At 34.6% G+C, this 20,753-nt stretch overlaps 1 protein-coding gene across 1 annotated transcript in view; it reads right to left on the bottom strand.

The window, feature by feature from the left end:
- The window catches only part of LOC121368526 (myb-binding protein 1A-like protein), a 47,143-nt gene that overhangs the window by 16,502 nt on the left and 9,888 nt on the right, over nt 1-20,753 (bottom strand). Inside the window, exons 8-28 of the mRNA XM_041493263.1 lie at nt 20,615-20,707; nt 19,191-19,296; nt 18,908-18,996; nt 17,883-17,975; nt 16,620-16,763; nt 15,960-16,030; nt 15,511-15,667; nt 14,888-14,978; nt 13,963-14,033; nt 13,083-13,136; nt 12,455-12,514; nt 11,329-11,436; nt 10,655-10,721; nt 6,523-6,741; nt 5,527-5,717; nt 4,212-4,345; nt 3,300-3,357; nt 2,176-2,289; nt 1,924-1,999; nt 962-1,011; nt 409-507 (exon numbers count right to left, since the gene is read on the bottom strand). Of these exons, the coding sequence (XP_041349197.1) occupies nt 409-507; nt 962-1,011; nt 1,924-1,999; nt 2,176-2,289; nt 3,300-3,357; nt 4,212-4,345; nt 5,527-5,717; nt 6,523-6,741; nt 10,655-10,721; nt 11,329-11,436; nt 12,455-12,514; nt 13,083-13,136; nt 13,963-14,033; nt 14,888-14,978; nt 15,511-15,667; nt 15,960-16,030; nt 16,620-16,763; nt 17,883-17,975; nt 18,908-18,996; nt 19,191-19,296; nt 20,615-20,707 (2,145 nt within the window). The remainder of the gene's footprint in view (nt 1-408; nt 508-961; nt 1,012-1,923; nt 2,000-2,175; nt 2,290-3,299; nt 3,358-4,211; nt 4,346-5,526; nt 5,718-6,522; nt 6,742-10,654; nt 10,722-11,328; nt 11,437-12,454; nt 12,515-13,082; nt 13,137-13,962; nt 14,034-14,887; nt 14,979-15,510; nt 15,668-15,959; nt 16,031-16,619; nt 16,764-17,882; nt 17,976-18,907; nt 18,997-19,190; nt 19,297-20,614; nt 20,708-20,753) is intronic.

The raw sequence follows: 20,753 nt of genomic DNA, 5'->3' as shown, positions 1-20,753 counted from the left end.
GTCCCCCCAAAACAATAGCCAGCATTGATCTAATCTGAATTTCTGTATAAACCAACACGATCACAGAATCTTATTCAGTGACAATGTGTGTGAAATGATTTTGACTTGAATTTGTATTAATTAAACTAATGCTAAAAATGTAAGCGCCTTAAAAAACATCCTGGAGAAACGCCTGAAATTGGACTACAGAATCCACTGTTCATGATCCCTAGCTAGACTGTTTTTTGTGCTTACCGTTTTATGACGGTGTATGAACAGATGGGATCGAAACTCCTGAACATGCCAGTTTAAATAATTATCACATTATTCTACTAACACAAAATGTACTGACCTGTAGTAAAAGTTCACTTTCTCTCACTCTTTTAACAAGTTATTTGTTTGAATGAATACAAAATGAATACACATTACCTGTTTGTTAGGTTGTGACTTGTGTGACTTGTTTGACCTAGTTTTAGCAGGAGACGGATCTGTACTTTCTCCTCTCAGAGGATTTAGCAGGAGACTTATCTGCAATAAAATCACATTCCTGTTTGTTACAATTTAGTAATAAATTATGAAAAATACAATTTATCTGTCTAATAATACCACCTAACACTGATAAAGTTAGATCTCACATTGGTTTTTGCTCATAACTGAAGAGTACTTAAACATCAATTTAGGGGGGCCCAATGACATGTTCCCGAAGGCATTCCTCGGAGTCTCCAACACCAAAAATGAAAAAATAAAAATAAAATATAACTGTCACAAAATTTAGCGTGGACCGGGTCCCTGCTGCCCCCACCCTTAGATCTGCCACAATATACACAGTGTACTCCCAACAAACTGAAAACAAAGAATCAAGAGTGCGAGTAAAACCCCCATTAATAAAGTTAAAAACCCCTCAACATGTCAGTGATCTCAAGTGAAAAAACATTAACAAGTGCAAGATGATACAAAACTGTGACGTTCAAAATGTTCTCACCACAAACAGACAGGCATTGGAAATGTGTGTCACCATCGTCATGCTGGTCACTGGAAAACAATACAACAAAATGGTCAGTGTTTCGCCAATTCATGTAAAAACAATACAACAAAACGGTCAGTGTTTTGCCGATTCATGTAAAAACAATACAACAAAATGGTCAGTGTTTTGCAGATTCATTTAAAATAGTCATTAATGAAAGGCAAATGAAGAAAACCACATATAGAAGCCCATGTCTAAGGAAAGGAAAGGAATGTTACTTTAACGACACCTCAGCATATTTTTACACTATAATGGTTATTTGGTGTCTGACACATGGTTATTTTAACACAATTACTTTTAAATGACACAGTTTTCTGTCACTGTTCCAAACATCAGTGGTTAAAGATGCAGACACCAGTTTTAACTGTAAAAAATTAACACTAAGTTTATTTAATTTACAAACCTGTAACTCATTCGAATAAAGTTACAATTGAGTAAAAGAAGAGTCTGTGACGTTGAAACAGGGAAATATCCTTAAAAATAGACAAACTAAAATCAATAACCGCTACTTCTCAAATGCATGTACGTTTTTAAAAATATGAAAAACACTTCGGTTGTAAGGAAATGGATAATCTAAAGAATAAAATATAAGTAATGTTTGATTTCTGTGATCATAAACGGCTCTAATAGTGAAAAATATGCTGTAGTGTTTAAAAACTAGGGTCTGTCCCTTTAATATTAGCAGTTCAAAGAAGACTAGTGGCGAATAAAAAAATCTGTCACAATCCTCTATACCAGATTTTCATGCTAAACTTTTAGTAAATTTTGAATTAGTAAACTACAAACACTAAATTGTAAAATATGCTGGCTAACAAGTGAAGGCAATTTTAACAAACCTTTCCTTGAATACTAGATGAGTATTTAGAACTACAAACACTAAATTGTGAAATATGCAGACTAACAAAGTAATTGTAACGAACCTTTCCTTGAATACTGGATGAGATTGAGGAAAACTGAAAACAAATTATGTTTGTCAACTCCACCATCGGCCGTCATCTGGAAATATACAGCAGAGATGTAATATAAAATAATGTTATGACATAGGATGTTCCACAACAACATTTTACGTTCATCGAAAGATAACCAAACTAGGATTGCTAAAGCTGGACCAATGAGATGCTTTTAAAGTGTAATGATTATAAAGGAAATTTAATTATATAATTAGTAAGAACCTTTTTCTGGTGACACAGATCAGATAGGCACTGCCTGGCTTTGTTGTACAAGACTTGTTCTTCTTGTAGCCGGTCCCCCGACTCCATCACTTGGAGAACAGCCTGCAGCAGATCCTGCAAGGAAAGGAATGTTTGTTTATTGGCACCCCAGCACACTGTTCAACGAATGGTGTCTAACACACAGTAACTGTGACACTCGTGCTAGACTCAGACTGTCAAATGTGACTATGAAGTTGGCCAACATGACCGTTGCGTTCTAATTTCCCCAACTCCCGACTTACAACTGTGTGCTTAGATTAACAACTAATGAGTTATATGACGAGAATCGAGTTGCAAGAGCACTCAGTCTAGCAACTGTACAGTCATAGAGGTTGTGAGAGCAGAAAGTTGGCCAACTTTGTCCTGGCAGTTGGTAGTCTGAATCTAGCATTAGTCTAGTATTAGAGATGAAAGAGATTTAAACTCCACGGCTCAGTTTAATCAATGGCTGTTAGCTTTGTAACATACAATATATCACTTAATCAATGACTATTAATATTTAATGTGTTACTCTGGAAGGAAGGAAATGTTTTATTTAACAATGCACTCAACACATTTTATTTACGGTTATATGGCTTCAGACATATGGTTAAGGACCACACAGATATATGTAGAGAGGAAACCCGCTCTTACCACTTCATGAGCTACTCTTTTCGATTAGCAGCAAGGGATTTTTATATGCACCATCCCACAGACAAGATAGTACATAACACGGCCTTTGTTTCTGGAACGAGAAATAATCCAATAGGCCCACCGACCGGGATAAATCTCAGACCGACTGTGCATTAAGCGAGAGCTTTACCACAGGGCTACATCCCACCCGTGTGTTACTCTGGCTTACTGTGCTTATCAAACCTTCAAAGTCTACAGTCAAGTCTCTAATGTCTTCAGATTTTAACATAATTGCAATGGATACAAATAGCCTCAGGGTCCAAAGTGACTCAACTCTTGCTACTCTGCGATCTTACAGTGCAATGCAAAAAGCCAAGCGAAGAAAACATTTTACTTACAAGAGCTGTGTAACCAGTAACTATTTAAAATCATCTCAGCACATGTTTCTCATTTTCTATCAAAGTTCAACTTACTATGCTAATGCCAATAGATGGGGGATTGCTGGCCAAAATGCCCACCAGGTCCAACACTCTGTAAGGAAACAAAGATACATTTGTTTCTGAACATTGAAACAAACAAAATACTGCACCAGTTCATAAAAAATATTAATCTAACACCAAACAAATGTAAAAAATGTGTTTTATCATAAATACTATTAACCTGACAATATACCTCATATTAAATGTTAACATTAAAGTTTCACGACACCACTAGAGTGCATAGATTTGTTAATCATCGGCTATTGGAGGTCAAACATTTGGTAATTCCGACATAGTCTTTTAGAGGAAATCTGCTACATTTTTCCATTAGTAGCAAGGAATGTTATGACAGGATAGCATGTGCAACAGCCGTTAATATACCAGTCGTGGTGCACTGGCTGGAACGAGAAATAACCCAATGGGTTCACTAACGGGGATCGATTCTAGACCGACTGTAAATTAGCTGAGCACTTTACCAATGGATTATGTCCAGCCCCATTTTAACTGTAACCAACAGATAGTGTGCTTTATTATAAATAATATTAACCTGACAACATGCCTTGTTTGAAATGTAACCAACTGATAGTGTGCTTTATTATAAATAATATTAACCTGACAACATGCCTTGTTTGAAATGTAACCAACTGTGTTTATCATAAATACTACTAACCTGACAATATGCCTCAATTTAAATGTAAGCATGTTTTATTATAATACTATTACATTATTTTAAGTGTATCTATTTGAACTTCACATCAAATACTGGCAACCTGACAAGACTCAAGTCTTTAAAATACAACCAACTGTAATTATCATAAATACTATTAACCTGACAACATACCTTGTTTGAAATGTAACCAACTGATAGTGTGCTTTATTATAAATAATATTAACCTGACAACATACCTTGTTTTAAATGTAACTATTTGTGCTTTTTTCTCCTTTTCTTCCTTTGATCGGCCTTTTTTAAGACTTCGAAAAGCTTCCGCCAATTTGTCATCCAGCTTAAACATCTGTTCATCAGTAAAATCAGGAAGATCCTGAACAAAAGAAATTACCAAAACAAAATTTAAAAAAAGGAAAACCACTAACAAATAAGTATTGTGAATGAATGTAGTCCAGCGAGTAGAAATGTCACTTACAGACACATGTAATTTAATCAATAATTGTGAAATCATGAAGTCACTGATGTTTCAGAACAATAAGTTTAAAGTTAAAGTTTTTTTTTTTTGCTTAACAACACCACTAGAGCACACCGATTTATTGAATGTCAACGTGGTAATTTTGACAGATAGTGTTATAAAGGAAATCCACTACATTTTCCATTAGTAGCAAGTGATCTTTTATATGCACCATCCCACAGACATACCACAGCCTTTGATATACCAGTCATTGTGCACTGGCTAGAACGAGAAACAGCCAAATGTTGGCGCATAAATAAATTTCTAGATGAATTTGTCCAGTGGACTAGTAAATGTTTTTGCTTATTTCTATCACTGACTGATGTTTTATAAAAATGAAATCAGCACAAATTAAATATTGTTCTTGTCCAGTTAAGAGAGAAGAAGAAGTCTGTTTTGTTTAACAACACCACTAGAGCACATTGATTTATTAATCATCGGCTATTGGATGTCAAACATATGGTCATTTTGACACAGTCATAGAGATGAAACCCGCTACATTTTTCCATTAGTAGCAAGGGATCTTTTATATGCACCATCCCACAGACAGGATAGCACATACCACGGCCTTTGATATACCAATTGTGGTGCACTGGCTAGATCGAGATATAGCCCAATAGGCCCACTGACGGGGATCGATCCTAGACTGACGGCACATCAAGCGAGCGTTTAACCACCGGGCTACGTCCCGGTCTCAGTTAAGAGAGAGCCACTGGAATCGCTGGGGGTGATCGATCCTGTAGCTCATCACACCTCAGGTGAGTGCTCTACCACTGAGCTACACTCATCCTCCACATCCCCGCCCACCCACCCCATAATGCGAAGTATGCCAGAGCCCATGCTTATAAAACTCAATCTCCAGTGACGTCACACACATACAATTTGTATGGCGTTGTCATGACATTACTGTCTCAGACTCTTATTAAGAGTCTCAGACTCTTATTAAAAGTCTCGAGTCTAGACTTACAGGTTTATAAGCACCAGGCCTGGTCCTCGTTTAAAGGAAGGTAGCAAAATTATTCTAAATTCACATTTCATACTTCATCATCATCATCGTCATCAACTTCACCAGCATCTCCAAGTGCAGCTTGTACTGTCTGTCGGAAACTGTTGTCCACTTCATCAACGTCACTAGCATCCTCATTCTCATCATCACTGTCATCCTCCTCCTCCTCCTCCTCCTCCTCAACATTGTCACTAACAGAGTCTGTATCCATTTTATCACCATCTACTGCAACAAAACCATCATCATATATCAGATGTTCTCAATATTAGCCTACTGATATCTTAAAATCTTGTCAGCATATTGCCGGCTGTTTGTAATCTGTACACACATTTTAAAAATCTCATCATCATGTTATCTGCATTTTCAATGTGAACAGAATATTTTAAAATCTATCTACTAGTAGTTACTCTTAAAATAGACTAAGGATTGAAAAAACAACAGCAAATTACCTGCCACACTGATACACAATGTAACTGAAAATTATATTTGATAAACAACTTTGTAAATAACCGTATAATTACAAACGTCCCACTGTTATTTGATTGGACGACGTCAATAAAAATTGAATGTTTCCATTCAGTAAACCTCACAAAATGACGTCATTACATAAAACTGGTCATGGAAAGTATGTTAGAAACTTCTTTTTTTTGTTGGTATTTTTAATAAAATAAGTTGTTATTTGTAATTATAATTGATGGTTTTTTGTTTTTGAATTTATCAACTTATAACAGACACATTTTTTGTGACTGTTACACATTGATAAACTCCCCAAAAATCACGAACAATTCTCATATACAGTAACTACTTTGAATTTATACATTCATTTTGTTCAAAGTTAGATAACCGTGCTAAACTTTTGGAACAATGTAGCTTCACAGACATTCTTATATTCTAATTATTTATTCAAAAAATATTAAAAAATTCCTTTAGAGTTGGTCTTGAGTCAAGATTAATAGTTTAAAAAATATTTATTAAAAAATAGTCCACGGTTGATTTTAAAAATGATTTCTTTTTAAAATGACAAACAAACCTTCCTCCTCTTCCTCTTCAAAAGACAATACGTCTTCTTCGTCCTCCGCATCTCTCACTTTCTTTGGCTGGATGGCTTTGATGATGACAGCGAGTGAGTCACGAGTGGTGTGATCAGCGAGTGTCTTGAACACCGTGCGAGTGACAACACGAGTGAGGTTCGAGTTCTGAGACAACAGACTAACAAGAACCTCGGTTATAACCTCCATCCAGTGAGGGTCTGTAAATATAATTAATATCTATCTAACTGACAAGAACCTCAATTATAACCTCCATCCAGTGAGGGTCTCTGTCAAACTGACAAGAACCTCTGTTATAACTTCCATCCAGTGAGGGTCTGTAAATATAATAAGTATCTATCAAACTGACAAGAACCTCGGTTATAACCTCCATCCAGTGAGGGTCTGTAAATATAATTAATATCTATCAAACTGACAAGAACCTCAATTATAACCTCCATCCAGTGAGGGTCTGTAAATATAATTAATATCTATCAAACTGACAAGAACCTCAATTATAACCTCCATCCAGTGAGGGTCTCTGTCAAACTGACAAGAACCTCGGTTATAACCTCCATCCAGTGAGGGTCTCTGTCAAACTGACAAGAACCTCGGTTATAACCTCCATCCAGTGAGGGTCTGTAAATATAATAAGTATCTATCAAACTGACAAGAACCTCGGTTATAACCTCCATCCAGTGAGGGTCTGTAAATATAATTAATATCTATCAAACTGACAAGAACCTCGGTTATAACCTCCATCCAGTGAGGGTCTGTAACTATAATTAATATCTATCAAACTGACAAGAACCTCAGTTATAACCTCCATCCAGTGAGGGTCTGTAAATATAGTAAGTATCTATCAAACTGACAAGAACCTCGGTTATAACCTCCATCCAGTGAGGGTCTCTGTCAAACTGACAAGAACCTCGGTTATAACCTCCATCCAGTGAGGGTCTCTGTCAAACTGACAAGAACCTCAGTTATAACCTCCATCCAGTGAGGGTCTGTAAATATAATAAGTATGTATCAAACTGACAAGAACCTTGGTTATAACCTCCATCCAGTGAGGGTCTGTAAATATAATAAGTCTCTATCAAACTGACAAGAACCTCGGTTATAACCTCCATCCAGTGAGGGTCTGTAAATATAATAAGTATCTATCAAACTGACAAGAACCTCGGTTATAACCTCCATCCAGTGAGGATCTGTAAATATAGTAAGTATCTATCAAACTGACAAGAACCTCAGTTATAACCTCCATCCAGTGAGGGTCTGTAAATATAGTAAGTATCTATCAAACTGAGAAGAACCTCGGTTATAACCTCCATCCAGTGAGGGTCTGTAAATATAATAAGTATCTATCAAACTGACAAGAACCTCAGTTATAACCTCCATCCAGTGAGGGTCTCTGTCAAACTGACAAGAACCTCGGTTATAACCTCCATCCAGTGAGGGTCTGTAAATATAATAAGTCTCTATCAAACTGACAAGAACCTCGGTTATAACCTCCATCCAGTGAGGGTCTGTAAATATAACAAGTCTCTGTCAAACTGACAAGAACCTCGGTTATAACCTCCATCCAGTGAGGGTCTGTAAATATAATAAGTATCTATCAAACTGACAAGAACCTCAGTTATAACCTCCATCCAGTTAAGGTCTCTGTCAAACTGACAAGAACCTCGGTTATAACCTCCATCCAGTGAGGGTCTGTAAATATAATAAGTCTCTATCAAACTGACAAGAACCTCGGTTATAACCTCCATCCAGTGAGGGTCTGTAAATATAATAAGTCTCTATCAAACTGACAAGAACTTCGGTTATAACCTCCATCCAGTGAGGGTCTGTAAATATAATAAGTCTCTATCAAACTGACAAGAACTTCGGTTATAACCTCCATCCAGTGAGGGTCTGTAAATATAGTAAGTATCTGTCAAACTGACAAGAACCTCAGTTATAACCTCCATCCAGTGAGGGTCTGTAAATATAACAAGTCTCTATTAAACAGCCCAAAATGCAGCCAGGCATTTTTTGCTAATGTTTACAATGCAAACCAGTTTAGCAAACAAGCAGTTGACTGAAGTTACCCATGACGAGAACCTCAAATGTCACATCTATATAGCAAGGATCTAAGAAATTTTGTAGTGGCCTAGTAATTTGGCAAACTTGTGCCCAATCCTTTTGTTGTTAATGCAATAAAATATGTTTTCAATCAATCTATAAATTTTACAAGTCTTCATAAAAGCTGACTACTTCGATTATGACATCCACACAGTGAAGATCTGTAAATATATATACATAAACGTGCTTAGTCATCCATATTTGTTGTATATTGTAAGCCTGTATTACAGACTGTAGTAATTGATAAAACTTGGTATATGTTGGTTAATTGTTTAGCCATGAACAAACTTTTGGAACCGGCCTTGGTGGCGCAGTGGTTGAGCCATCTGACTAAAGGCTAGTAAGTACAGGGTTTGCATCCCAGTACTGGCTCCACCCAGAGCGAGTTCTTAAAGGCTCAGTGGGTAGGTGTAAGGCCACTACACCCTCTTCTCTCTCATTAACCACTAACCAACTAACGACTAACCCACTGTTATGGGCAGACAGCCTAGATAGCTGAGGTGTGTGCCCAGGACAGTGTACTTGAATCTTAATTGGACATAAGCACGAAAAATACAAAAACAAAAAAACATACAAAAAACACCCACATTTCTGGTTTAGGTTAATTGTTTTTACTGTTGTTTACTTTAGCTAATAGATACATAATAAAGGAATATCAGCAAATAAAAGAGTTCAACTTGCAATTTTGTTGTGAGTAGCTTGGAAATTGAGATCGATTAATGTTTCCTGCTGGTTGCTAAAATCATTAAAAGTTCACATGAGAAGAGGTTTTATTTAGCGACTGTGAGTTGTCGACGATCAAAGAGCTGGACTGGCAATTTTGCATCACAAGTATACTTTAAATAAAATAAAGTAACAAAAGAACAATAATTGTTTCTTTGAAAATGACAATGGGTATTAATGAGCAATCAACTCATTAATTGAGTAAAACAGCTTATTTACATAAAGGCCTCTTTAGGTTGTATGGCCACATGGAATGCACAATTATTCAATCGGAAAAATGGCAACGAAATGCAAGGGATGTGACCTTTCACTAGCAGACAAATATGAAGCAGTTAAACTTTTGGATAAAAAAATCTCCCAGACTGATGCTGCGAAGAAATTAGGTTGTTCTCAGTCCCAAATCTGAAGAATTTCCACCAAATGAGAGAACATCAGATCATTGCAGTTACAGTCGAATGCCAATCTAGCGAGAAAATGACAAAAGTCTGGAACGGCAGCTGACGTCAAGGGCGCCCTAACAGATTGGTTTGAACATGCTCGAGTAAACGATATCCCACTGTCTGGGCCCATCTTACGAGAAATCCAGTTCATCGTCATCAAAGAAAACATTGTACACCATACTCATAAAACAGTTGTCTTTCTGTTTTCACGACTGATGTTTATATTATCAAGATGGGAAAGTATATTTATGGTTTAGTTTGGTCTTCTCTGTTTGAGAATTACTGGTGGGAATTTACCCATCGATTATCGTAACAAATGCACGAAGGAAAAATTAACAACAGCCATATTGGTAACAGATTCTTTCATTTAACGAAAAGAAAAGACCCTCACCCAATAAAAATAAAAGTGTAATGCTTAAGTAGAGGGTAACCTCACGAAATAGACCGGTCAACTTTACACAGTTTACACCACTTCGTTCCAGTGCAACAAATACCAGTTTAGTATTAAACGGAACAAACTGGAGTAAACAGTGTATACATACCTGATTGGGCTTATTTTACGAGATTGCCGTAGTGTGCAATATTAACTGTGGAAATCAGTCACAGCCTTTCGATAAACAACTATAGCAGGTAATTAAATAATACTCTGCACAAAGTCTATGCAATTACGCGGAATCCTCTGTATTATTAATCAGTTAATTTAAATGATAAATTTTATTACTATAATTATTATTAAAATTTCTGAGAATAAAACAAACTTTGTATCTATACTAGAACCAGAAGACACTGAGATGAAGGAGGGTATGAAAACTGACAAGACCACGAACAAAAGAGACTGATGTGAACTGACCGTCAGATGCTTTGTGCATGGATTGTCTTCTCTTCTGGGAAGCCTTCTTGTAACACACATGAACATCCTACAAACAACAGTTGAAATTTGTCAGACAATTTTGCACATACATTTTCTAAAAGATCTATATTACTTAAGACATCTGTTATTAAAAAATGCTATAATTATTTAAAACATATATTTTGTACAAAAATTGAGTTAGAGAAACAGGGGAAATGGGGAAGGGCATGGCAGTTGTGCCCCTCCCTGTTCTGTTACCCCATATAACAGAATTTCAGAGAATTAAATATCTAGCCTACCATAAACAGTATCGACGCACTGAGATGAACATCCATAGGTGCAACTATAAATGATGTTTGTTAAAAACTGATCTCAATGCGAAAATCTAATGCAAAAATTGATGTCATCATTGCCAGCACTGTTGAAAAGGTAATAACTACATCTCGCCTTGTTACTTTGCATACATGCTCAAGGTAACTGTTATAATTTGATAATACACATAATAAATATGTTGCCAAATACACAGAGAAGTAACAACACATCAGATAACTGGTACACACATAATCTATTAGCTAATATAAGAGAAATACATGTAACAACACGCTGGCATCTGAATACACATAATTAATATACCAATTAGCTAAATCAAAGAAAAATACCACGAGGTAACTGACCATGAGAAGGGGGATTACGCTGTCTGCCTCGGTGAACATCTGGAGAGCAAGAAACATGTACAGGAGCTCAAACGCTTCTTTCAGGCCGACCGAGCTCGATTCTTTACCCTGGAGAAAACAATTAAAACAATGAATAAATGAATATTTTGACTATTGAGTGTCAAACAAGGTTAAGAGTATGAAATAATTAAAATATGACAAGTGGACATTTTTAAACACTGAACTACTACTACTATCATAATCCAGAGGATAATGCCACTCCATAAAGATGACCTTTTATTTGAAGCACAACTGACAGAAATGTGTTGGTGGCCAAACAAATGGTACTGTGTTCAGAATGACTCTTGATGATGCAAGATCTCATTGACAAGAAGACAGTTTTGTCATGTCAAATCAACCAATAGACATCGTGAGTGGACACGACCAATAAGACTGAATTTTACGATGTGTTCTAACATTACAGAGAGCATCTATAGACAGTTTTAACACATAAACACAGTATCACATGGTTACAGCGGAAACACGTTCTACCACAAACGATTGTTAGTAAGTATCAGCCTGTAGAAGAGACTTTAATACAGGATTACATGTTGGCCGATTACACAAACTGCATATTTTGACAGTAAATAAATATTGCTCAAGAAAAACTGTAGAAACCTCCAAATTATTCAATAGTTTTAACATGAAGAATATCAGAAATGTATTTCGATTTTCAAAAAAAGAAAGAAATTTGTTTTGTAACAACTACATCTGACCTTGTTACTGTATACAAATTGATTTAACTATGCACTCAACACATTTTAAAAATTATGATTATTTGAGTTTGAATATATGGTTAAGTACCACACAGATAATGAGAGGGGAAACCTGCTGCAGCCATGCAAAGGATCTTTTATCCATCAGATAGGACAGTACATTCCATGGCTTTTGTTTCACCAGTTGTGAAGCACTGGCTGGAATGAGAAATAGCCTAATGGGCCAACCGACTGAGATTGATCCTACACCGACTGTGCATAAGGCGAGCACTTTACCACTGGGCTACGTTCCACCCCAACACAAAATAAAGATGAATTTTGACTATAAATAACACTAGTATATAAAACAAAACAAAACAATGTTCACCAACCTTCCTGGAAGATTCCATCTTGTTAACAACATCAATAACTTTGTCCCACTCTTCCTGGATCTGTTGTTAATATAAAAAACTTTAAAATAATATTTATATTTATTTTAATACAAAATAATAAAAAAAATTAAATCTAATTTTTCATATTAACAGACAACATTTTGTTCAGTATAGTGTCACAATTTGTTATGCAAGTTTTACCGATTGTTACACAATTTTAAAACAAACAGTTGCTAATCAATTTTCAATTTACTGAAAATGTCACAAATGAAAATTATGAAAACAAAATGTTCTCTGGTTAGTGTGTTACACTGGCTGTGATGAGAAATAGCCCAATGGGCCCTACGATGGAGATCGATCCCAGACGAACCGTGCATCAAGCAGGCGCTTCACTGAGCTATGTCTGCCCTCTTCTATCTTCAATGCATTCAGATATGTTAATAAATAATGGTGCTTACAAAATATTGTCATAATTCATATTAAACAAGATATTAAACAATAAAAAAGATAACATTACAATTTGCTTGTAGACTCTCAAAATACAACAGAAAAAGAATTTGCTTCAAACACCATATTTTGTTTGGAATTTTGCAAATAATACTTTTCATCAAACAGTTTTATTACTTACATCTTCTGTAAATGGATTTTTCATGCTGACCACGTCTGGTGATTTCATCAATTTCTACAAAAATAAACATTCGAAAGTATTACATGAGTATAATAAGATCACTAAAAATTATATTGAAACATATTATGTATTATTTGTCTTAACCTTTAGATCACTATTGAGAGGGTACAAGTTTATAACCTTTGCCAATATATTTTCATTTAAGTTTATAAATTATACATAAAGTTATATTCATATTATGTGAAAATAAGTCTAATTTGTTTTACGGGTTTCTAATTTTTATGATATTTAGAGTGGATAATGTTCTTTAAAATCAAGCAAAATCACCAGAATATTATCCAGTATTATGGCCATTATTCCCTAATTACTGTTTTGCCGAGCACAATTGTTTAGAAACGAACTACATTTTATATCCCAATGTTGTTGTTGTTGTTGATAAAAACAGTCAAATGTATAATTAGCTGTCAATTTCTCAAAATGTTCACAACATTTGACAACTGTAACAGTTGTTAAGAGAAAATACTTGCCAAAAACCACTTTTACAACTCAAAATTCCCCAAATAAATCTCATAAAAAATTATTAAAGCTGTTTTGAGTTGTTCTGTTATTACTTCTGGCCAGTACCATACATGAAATGGTTAACATACAATGTGTTGACTTGCACAACATCACCGAAATAGCTCACATGCAGTATCATAAAGGTTTAATTTGTTTCAGTAAATTACAAACGTCCTTGTTTGAAAACATGTTTTACAATGTTACAAAATATACTTATTCAGTAGTAGTACAACTGTACATAATTATTTACAATTACATTACTCTACAATGCTTTGTATTTCTTGAATTTCACTGTTGCTGAACGATAAAAGTTGAAACTCACATCTGCATACTGAATAACTTCATAAAGCAGATGCAGATATATCTCAAACTTTTCAACTTTTGTAGCTTTTTCTGAAAAACAATTGAAAATATGACAGAAGTGCTAAAATATTGTATGAAATCAAAAATATCACCGATATACACACTATAAGGTGAACAACAGGGGTTTGTGAAGGGTGGAAGGGGAAAACTGTAGGAACAGGCTTTTATTATTTTTTAAAACGTCTGTGGGCAAATAAGGAGAGTGCATACCCCTCGGCACCCCCTCCCCCAAAGTCCACGCCTACAATGATTCGTTGTGCTGTGGCCAGGTAACGTTTGTCAGTCAACTATTTTCGGGACAAAAAACCCCCAAACTGCAGTCATATTAAAAAGCAGCAAGCGATCTTTTATAAACAGGAGAGCACATACCATAACATTTGATGCACTATGGTGAACAGGTTGGAACGGGGGGATAAACTGATCAACCCTCCATCCTGTCGCAACTCAGTTGAGCGCACTCTTACTGACGTACATCCCTTCCCAATATGGAAGGAAGGAAGGAAGGAAATGTTTTATTTAACGACACACTCAACACATTTTATTTATGGTTATTGGCATCAGATATATGCTTAAGGACCACACAGATACAGAGAGAGAAAACCCACTATTGCCACTTCATGGGCTACTCTTTTTGATTAGCAGCAAGGGATCTTTTATATGTACCATCCCACAGACAGGATAGTACATACTACAGCCTTTGTTACACCAGTCGTGGTGGACTGGCTGGAGCGAGAAATAGCCCAATGGGGCCACTGATAGGGACTGATCGTAAACCAACCACTCATCAAGTGAGCGCTTTACCACCGGTGTACGTCCCGACCCCACTTCCAGTATAGAGCAATGATTAAAATGGTAGTATGTTGATGATCACAGTGGATACATACCTGGCTGAAAGGTCACCATCTGAGCAAGAGACTTGGTAAAGTGGATACTTGATGCAGATGCATGTTTGTCTGTCGCTGGTATAACATCACACTGAAAACATACACCACAGTTTTTACAACTCTGTACAATGTCAATCACAGGCAAACAGTTATTTTTTTACATGATTTTGTACATTAAATTCATGGATGCAAAACTCACTTGAAAATAAAAGCTGAAATGATCTAAAATCCCAACCCTAAAATCTCCAAATAAAATGTCATTGTTCAGCATTTCAGATCAAATCCAATCTACTTTGTGCAAATCATTTTACAATAAACTCTGCGGAATTAAATGTCTTGCCTACCATAAAGGTGTTGGTGCTCTGTGATGAACATTCATAAGTGGAATTATAAACCACGTTTCACTGACCTAGATTTTATAGTTTGTGACAAAATTATCTAAACATGAAACTTTAACATCAAGCTTTACAACAAAAGTTAACGCCGTCGCTTCTGCTGTATGAAAAATAATACCTATATTTTGCCGTTTTACTTCATAAAGGCAAGTCAAAAAGCTGAAATCACATAAAAGCTGAAAAATCACATCCTTATATAATGTGTTAAAGTAAGAAAGTAATACTGACATGTTTTAACATGTCTGACACTGTTTTGATTTTGAAAAAAGCGTGGAGACAGAGGAACTGTAGCACTGAAACCCGCAAGTCAAAGTCCTTGCAAACACGCAAATTGTTGTTCAGTTCACTGCAGGCCCACACAGAGTAGTCTCCATCTAAAGGCAAGCTGGTAGAAAAAGAAATAAGGTCATTTAGTTTCAGGAAGAAATTATACACATCAAACAGTCAAAAAAAAAAATTTCTCCATCATAAATAATAAAAAACAAAATTAAAGCATTTTTTTCAATCACATATTACAAATAATATTTTTTTTTTACTGTAAATAATAAATTCACTCAACATATAGCAACAAAAAATATTTTTTTTCAATTACAACAATAAAAGTATTTAATATTTGTCAACACAAGCTTTGCATAACAAGCACATAACAAATTGTTACCTTAAAGAATTTTACTTACCGTCCAGTCTTCTTTCCACTGATGTGTAACATGAGAAGTGAACTGAGCTCTTTAATAGTTTCATCAGAAAACTGGTAAAAAATATAACAAGGATTGATCATGTACACATTTTAGATGAAGAGGAGTTTATCATTCATTTTGTTCTCCATGATTAAGTTGTCACATTTCGAATAACACAACTGCATTTAATTTATGATTATACCAGAGAGATATAAATTGGATTTTAATATTTAATATTTTTCTTCAAAAAGAAAGTAGATACAAAATACAATGGCCAAACCAAATGTCTTTTTAAAACATGAAAAATGTAATAAACAACAATAACTTAACGACAATCTTAAAATCACATCATCCTAGTATTCTGGGCTAGCTCTAGCACTTGTCAAATTCACCAACTGTGAATTTTGAAAACAACTGGCAAAGTTTATTTTAATTTGACCACAATAATTTCATGTAATAACTAATATTTTGTTAGAAAAGGTTAATGCATTTATACAATTTTTTAAATTTAATAGATAATTTTGCGAAATGTTCTGCTCAACCAGAACTAGCTTTGTACTAATAAATATTGTGGCAATAAATCTTTAAAAACATTAATTAAGATTTCAAATTCAGGTAAGAAATTAGATTTCAAATCCACACACGATGGTGATCACTTACGATGGCTACAAATGAGCCGAGTATGTTTTTTCTCTGAGAGCCGAATGTGGTTGGACTACAGGGATTACAGACTAACGACGAGAAAACTGTCAGCTCCATCTCTTTGTTATGGGATGACTTCACATATGCAATCAGAAGATCAACCTACATTAAAAAAAAACTTTATAGTCAATATAATCTTAAAATATTTTATTGCTAAAAATGATAAACAGTCACAGTTAAATTGATTAACATCAGAATCATACTTATTGGGTAGCTCTTCCCTTAAGAAAAAACAAATGGTGCCATTTTTACCTTACAGATGCCATTTTTGTCTAGCTGCAGAAAACCCGTATTCATCTTTTTACTGCCCTCACAACCCCTCCGGTTATTTATACGACTAGGTATGGCACTCAATACTTGAGTGGAAAGATTATACTACAGCACTGGATGAATTAGTTGAAACATTACTATGGTACCTGCTTTTAACAATTAGGTTGAATAAAAAATAGGACAGTATTTGAAGATAGGTTAAAAGAATATAGGACAGTATTTGAAGATAGGTTAAAAGAATATAGGACAGTATTTGAAGATATAGTTGAAAGAATGTAGTACAGTATTTGAAGATATAGTTGAAAGAATGTAGTACAGTATTTGAAGATATAGTTGAAAAAATGTAGTACAGTATTTGAAGATATAGTTGAAAGAATGTAGTACAGAATTCGAAGATTTAGTTGAAAGAAAATAGTACAGTATTTTAAGATTAGGTTAAAAGAATATAGTACAGTATTTGAAGATTTAGTTAAAATAAAATAGTAACTGTATTTGAAAACTTAATTGAAGGAATATAGTAAGAATCTGAATATATACAGGTAGATGAAACAATATAGTACAGTATTTGAAGATATAGTTGAAAAAATATACTACTGTACCAGGATTTAAATATTTAATTAAAATATTGAATAGTGTTTGAAAATTTAGTTGAAAGAATATAGTACATTATTTCAAGATTAGGTTAAAAGAATATAGGACAGTATTCGAAGATTTAGTTGAAAGAATATGGTACAGTATTCGAAGATTTAGTTGAAAGAATATAGTACATTATTTCAAGATTAGGTTAAAAGAATATAGGACAGTATTCGAAGATTTAGTTGAAAGAATATAGTACAGTATTCGAAGATTTAGTTGAAAGAATATAGTAGATTATTTGAAGATATGGTTGACAGTACAAAGATACCTCTCAAAAGATGATACTAGTCACACTTAAATGATGATATAACTCACCACTTGTTTGCAGATAGCCATCAATGGATCATCTTTCTTCTGAGTATGTTTCATCAAACACAGCACCACGTCTGGGCTGAGAATGCCATGCATCTGTAAAACATACCATTAGTTATTTCCTGCAATTATCTTTATTTGTATCCAGTCTAAGCTATACCACAAAATACCCCCCCCCCCACCCTAAAAAAAACCCTGCCCTCACTATACGATAAATATAGAATACTATACATCAATTTGCTAGATATAATTTTGTCGAAACGAGTGAACTTCCCATGTTAATATTTGACCAAAAATGAAAGTGAGGTCAGATACCATAAGTCCACAAGTTTTGTAAAAATGATATATCTAGCAAAAACAAGACTAGTGTGGTATTTTATTTTTTACACACTATCAAATAGAAATAGTAAAATCTGACAATTACTTCCAACATAACTCAACTAGTTACCAGTTATCATCAAATTTATTTCCTGAGTAAAATCACATTTAGTCGTCATGAGCTTTAGTGAGACAAATGAAAATGATTTCACAAAGGACATAAATTTACTAATAACTGGTACCGAGTTTGTTATTCTATTTATTACCTCAGCCAATATTTTTTCTTTAAAAACCTTCTATTTCTATTACGACTACATTTACATATATATAGAAATGATCTGAACACCTTCACACACTATTCTGGGTATTGCTATGACTTTGTATTTTATTTATGATCACAGATAATTTTCAAAAAAACTAAGTTCTATTTATTCTGTCAACATTTTTGTTTAATGAATTGTATTATGACAGCATTTTATTACAAATTTAACAATAAAAATTGAGAGATGTCAATGCAAATGCTTTAAAGTAGGTGACTTCATTGTGTATGTTTTTCACTAACTAGAGTTAGCTAACAATCAGATATCAAGACTTAGATAAGACGCAAATTGAAGGGAGTGATTAATTGCTAAGGTGAGATGCTAAGGGGAGATAACAATTACTCTCCTAGTGTTGACATTATTGGTATTAGTGTAATATTCAGAATCTACCTCTTCAGCTGTGCGAATATGTGGCAGCAGTTTGCCGAACACTGTCAACCCCAGATGCTGTCGCTTGACATTACCATCAAACAAATCGTCTGCAACAGAAATAAGAACATCTTGTCAAATGTTGTGTAAAATTTAAACTAAATATAACAATAAAAATCTACCCAATAATACACACAAATGTTCTATTGTTTGCTCTACAGGAGTCCAGCATGTGGTTCACTAATAAGAATTTGATTAAACATTAGACTCAGGAGTTCACAAGACAACAAACTCATGTACTTACGGACAACTTCACTCCAGAAGGTCTGCACACCGAGTTCTAGAGATATCACATGCTTGATGATGATATCAACGATTTCATGAACTAGTGGGAACTTCAATGACGAGTCCTGAACAAAATCAGAAAACAAAGCTGACATCCTTTGTAATTATTTATTACATATTTCTACCATTAGCAGTTACTTCACAACACTTACAGACATAAAACTGGCTGTGGTTCTGTAAGCAATGACAATGTTTTAATGAACTGCTCCCAGCTAACAAAATATTGCAACAAGATCAGCATCTTGTGCTGTAGGTATTAAACTTAATTTGATTGAACATTCTTAAAAGTCACTGACCAAGCCACATTTTAAACACTGTATAATGTTTTACAATTTTAATCTTCCAGGCCGAGTAGAAACAATCCAATGTGACATAATGGTGCTACATTCACGTTCTTCTGTCCCATATCATGGAACAGTTACTTGTTTATCTTTGTCCTCCGCAGAACAAATTACAAACAGAAGAAGTAGTTTGTTTTGTTTAATGACACCACTAGAGCACATTGATTAATTATTCATCGGCTATTGGATGTCAAACATTTGGTAATTCTGACTCGTAGTCAACAGAGGAAACCCGCTACATTTTCCTAAAGCAGCAAGGGATATTTTATATGCACTTTCGCACAGACAGGAAAACACATACAACGACCTTTGACCAGTTGTGGTGTACTGGTTGCTACGAGAAAAAACCTAATCAGTTGAACGGATTCACTGAGGTGGTTCAATCCTGCGACACAAGCTCCTTAGGCGAGCGCTTAACTGACTGAGCTAAATCCCACCCCAAATTACAGACAGATACAAATTACACACAGATACAAATTATAGACAGATACAAATTACACACAGATACAACTTACAGACAGATACAACTTACAGACAGATACAACTTACAGACAGATACAAATTACACACAGATACAAATAACACACAGATACAAATAACAGACAGATACAAATAACAGACAGATACAAATTACACACAGATACAAATAACAGACAGATACAAATAACAGACAGATACAAATTACAGACAGATACAAATAACACACAGATACAAATAACAGACAGATACAAATAACAGACAGATACAAATTACAGACAGATACAAAAAACACACAGATACAAATAACAGACAGATACAAATAACACACAGATACAAATAACAAAAAGATACAAATTACAGACAGATACAAATAACAGACAGATACAAATTACAGACAGATATAAATAACAGACAGATACAAATAACAGACAGATACAAATTACAGACAGATACAAATAACAGACAGATACAAATTACACACAGATACAAATTACACACAGATACAAATAACAGACAGATACAAATTACAGACAGATACAAATTACAAACAGTGTGTACCTACCATGAGAATTCGTGAAATGTGTTGGTAATTTTTGGGACATATTAAAGGGTAGTAGTCCCAGTGTTCCTTAATAAAGTCCTTATCCACCGTCTCCTGAAACATAAATCATACACTTCGTAAATACATAGCATATACAGAC

The sequence above is a fragment of the Gigantopelta aegis genome, chromosome 3, assembly GCF_016097555.1.
Source record: "Gigantopelta aegis isolate Gae_Host chromosome 3, Gae_host_genome, whole genome shotgun sequence".
Taxonomy (NCBI): domain Eukaryota; kingdom Metazoa; phylum Mollusca; class Gastropoda; order Neomphalida; family Peltospiridae; genus Gigantopelta; species Gigantopelta aegis.
Note: the sequence above shows the minus strand (reverse complement) of the source record. Positions and strands in the feature narration are given on the sequence as shown.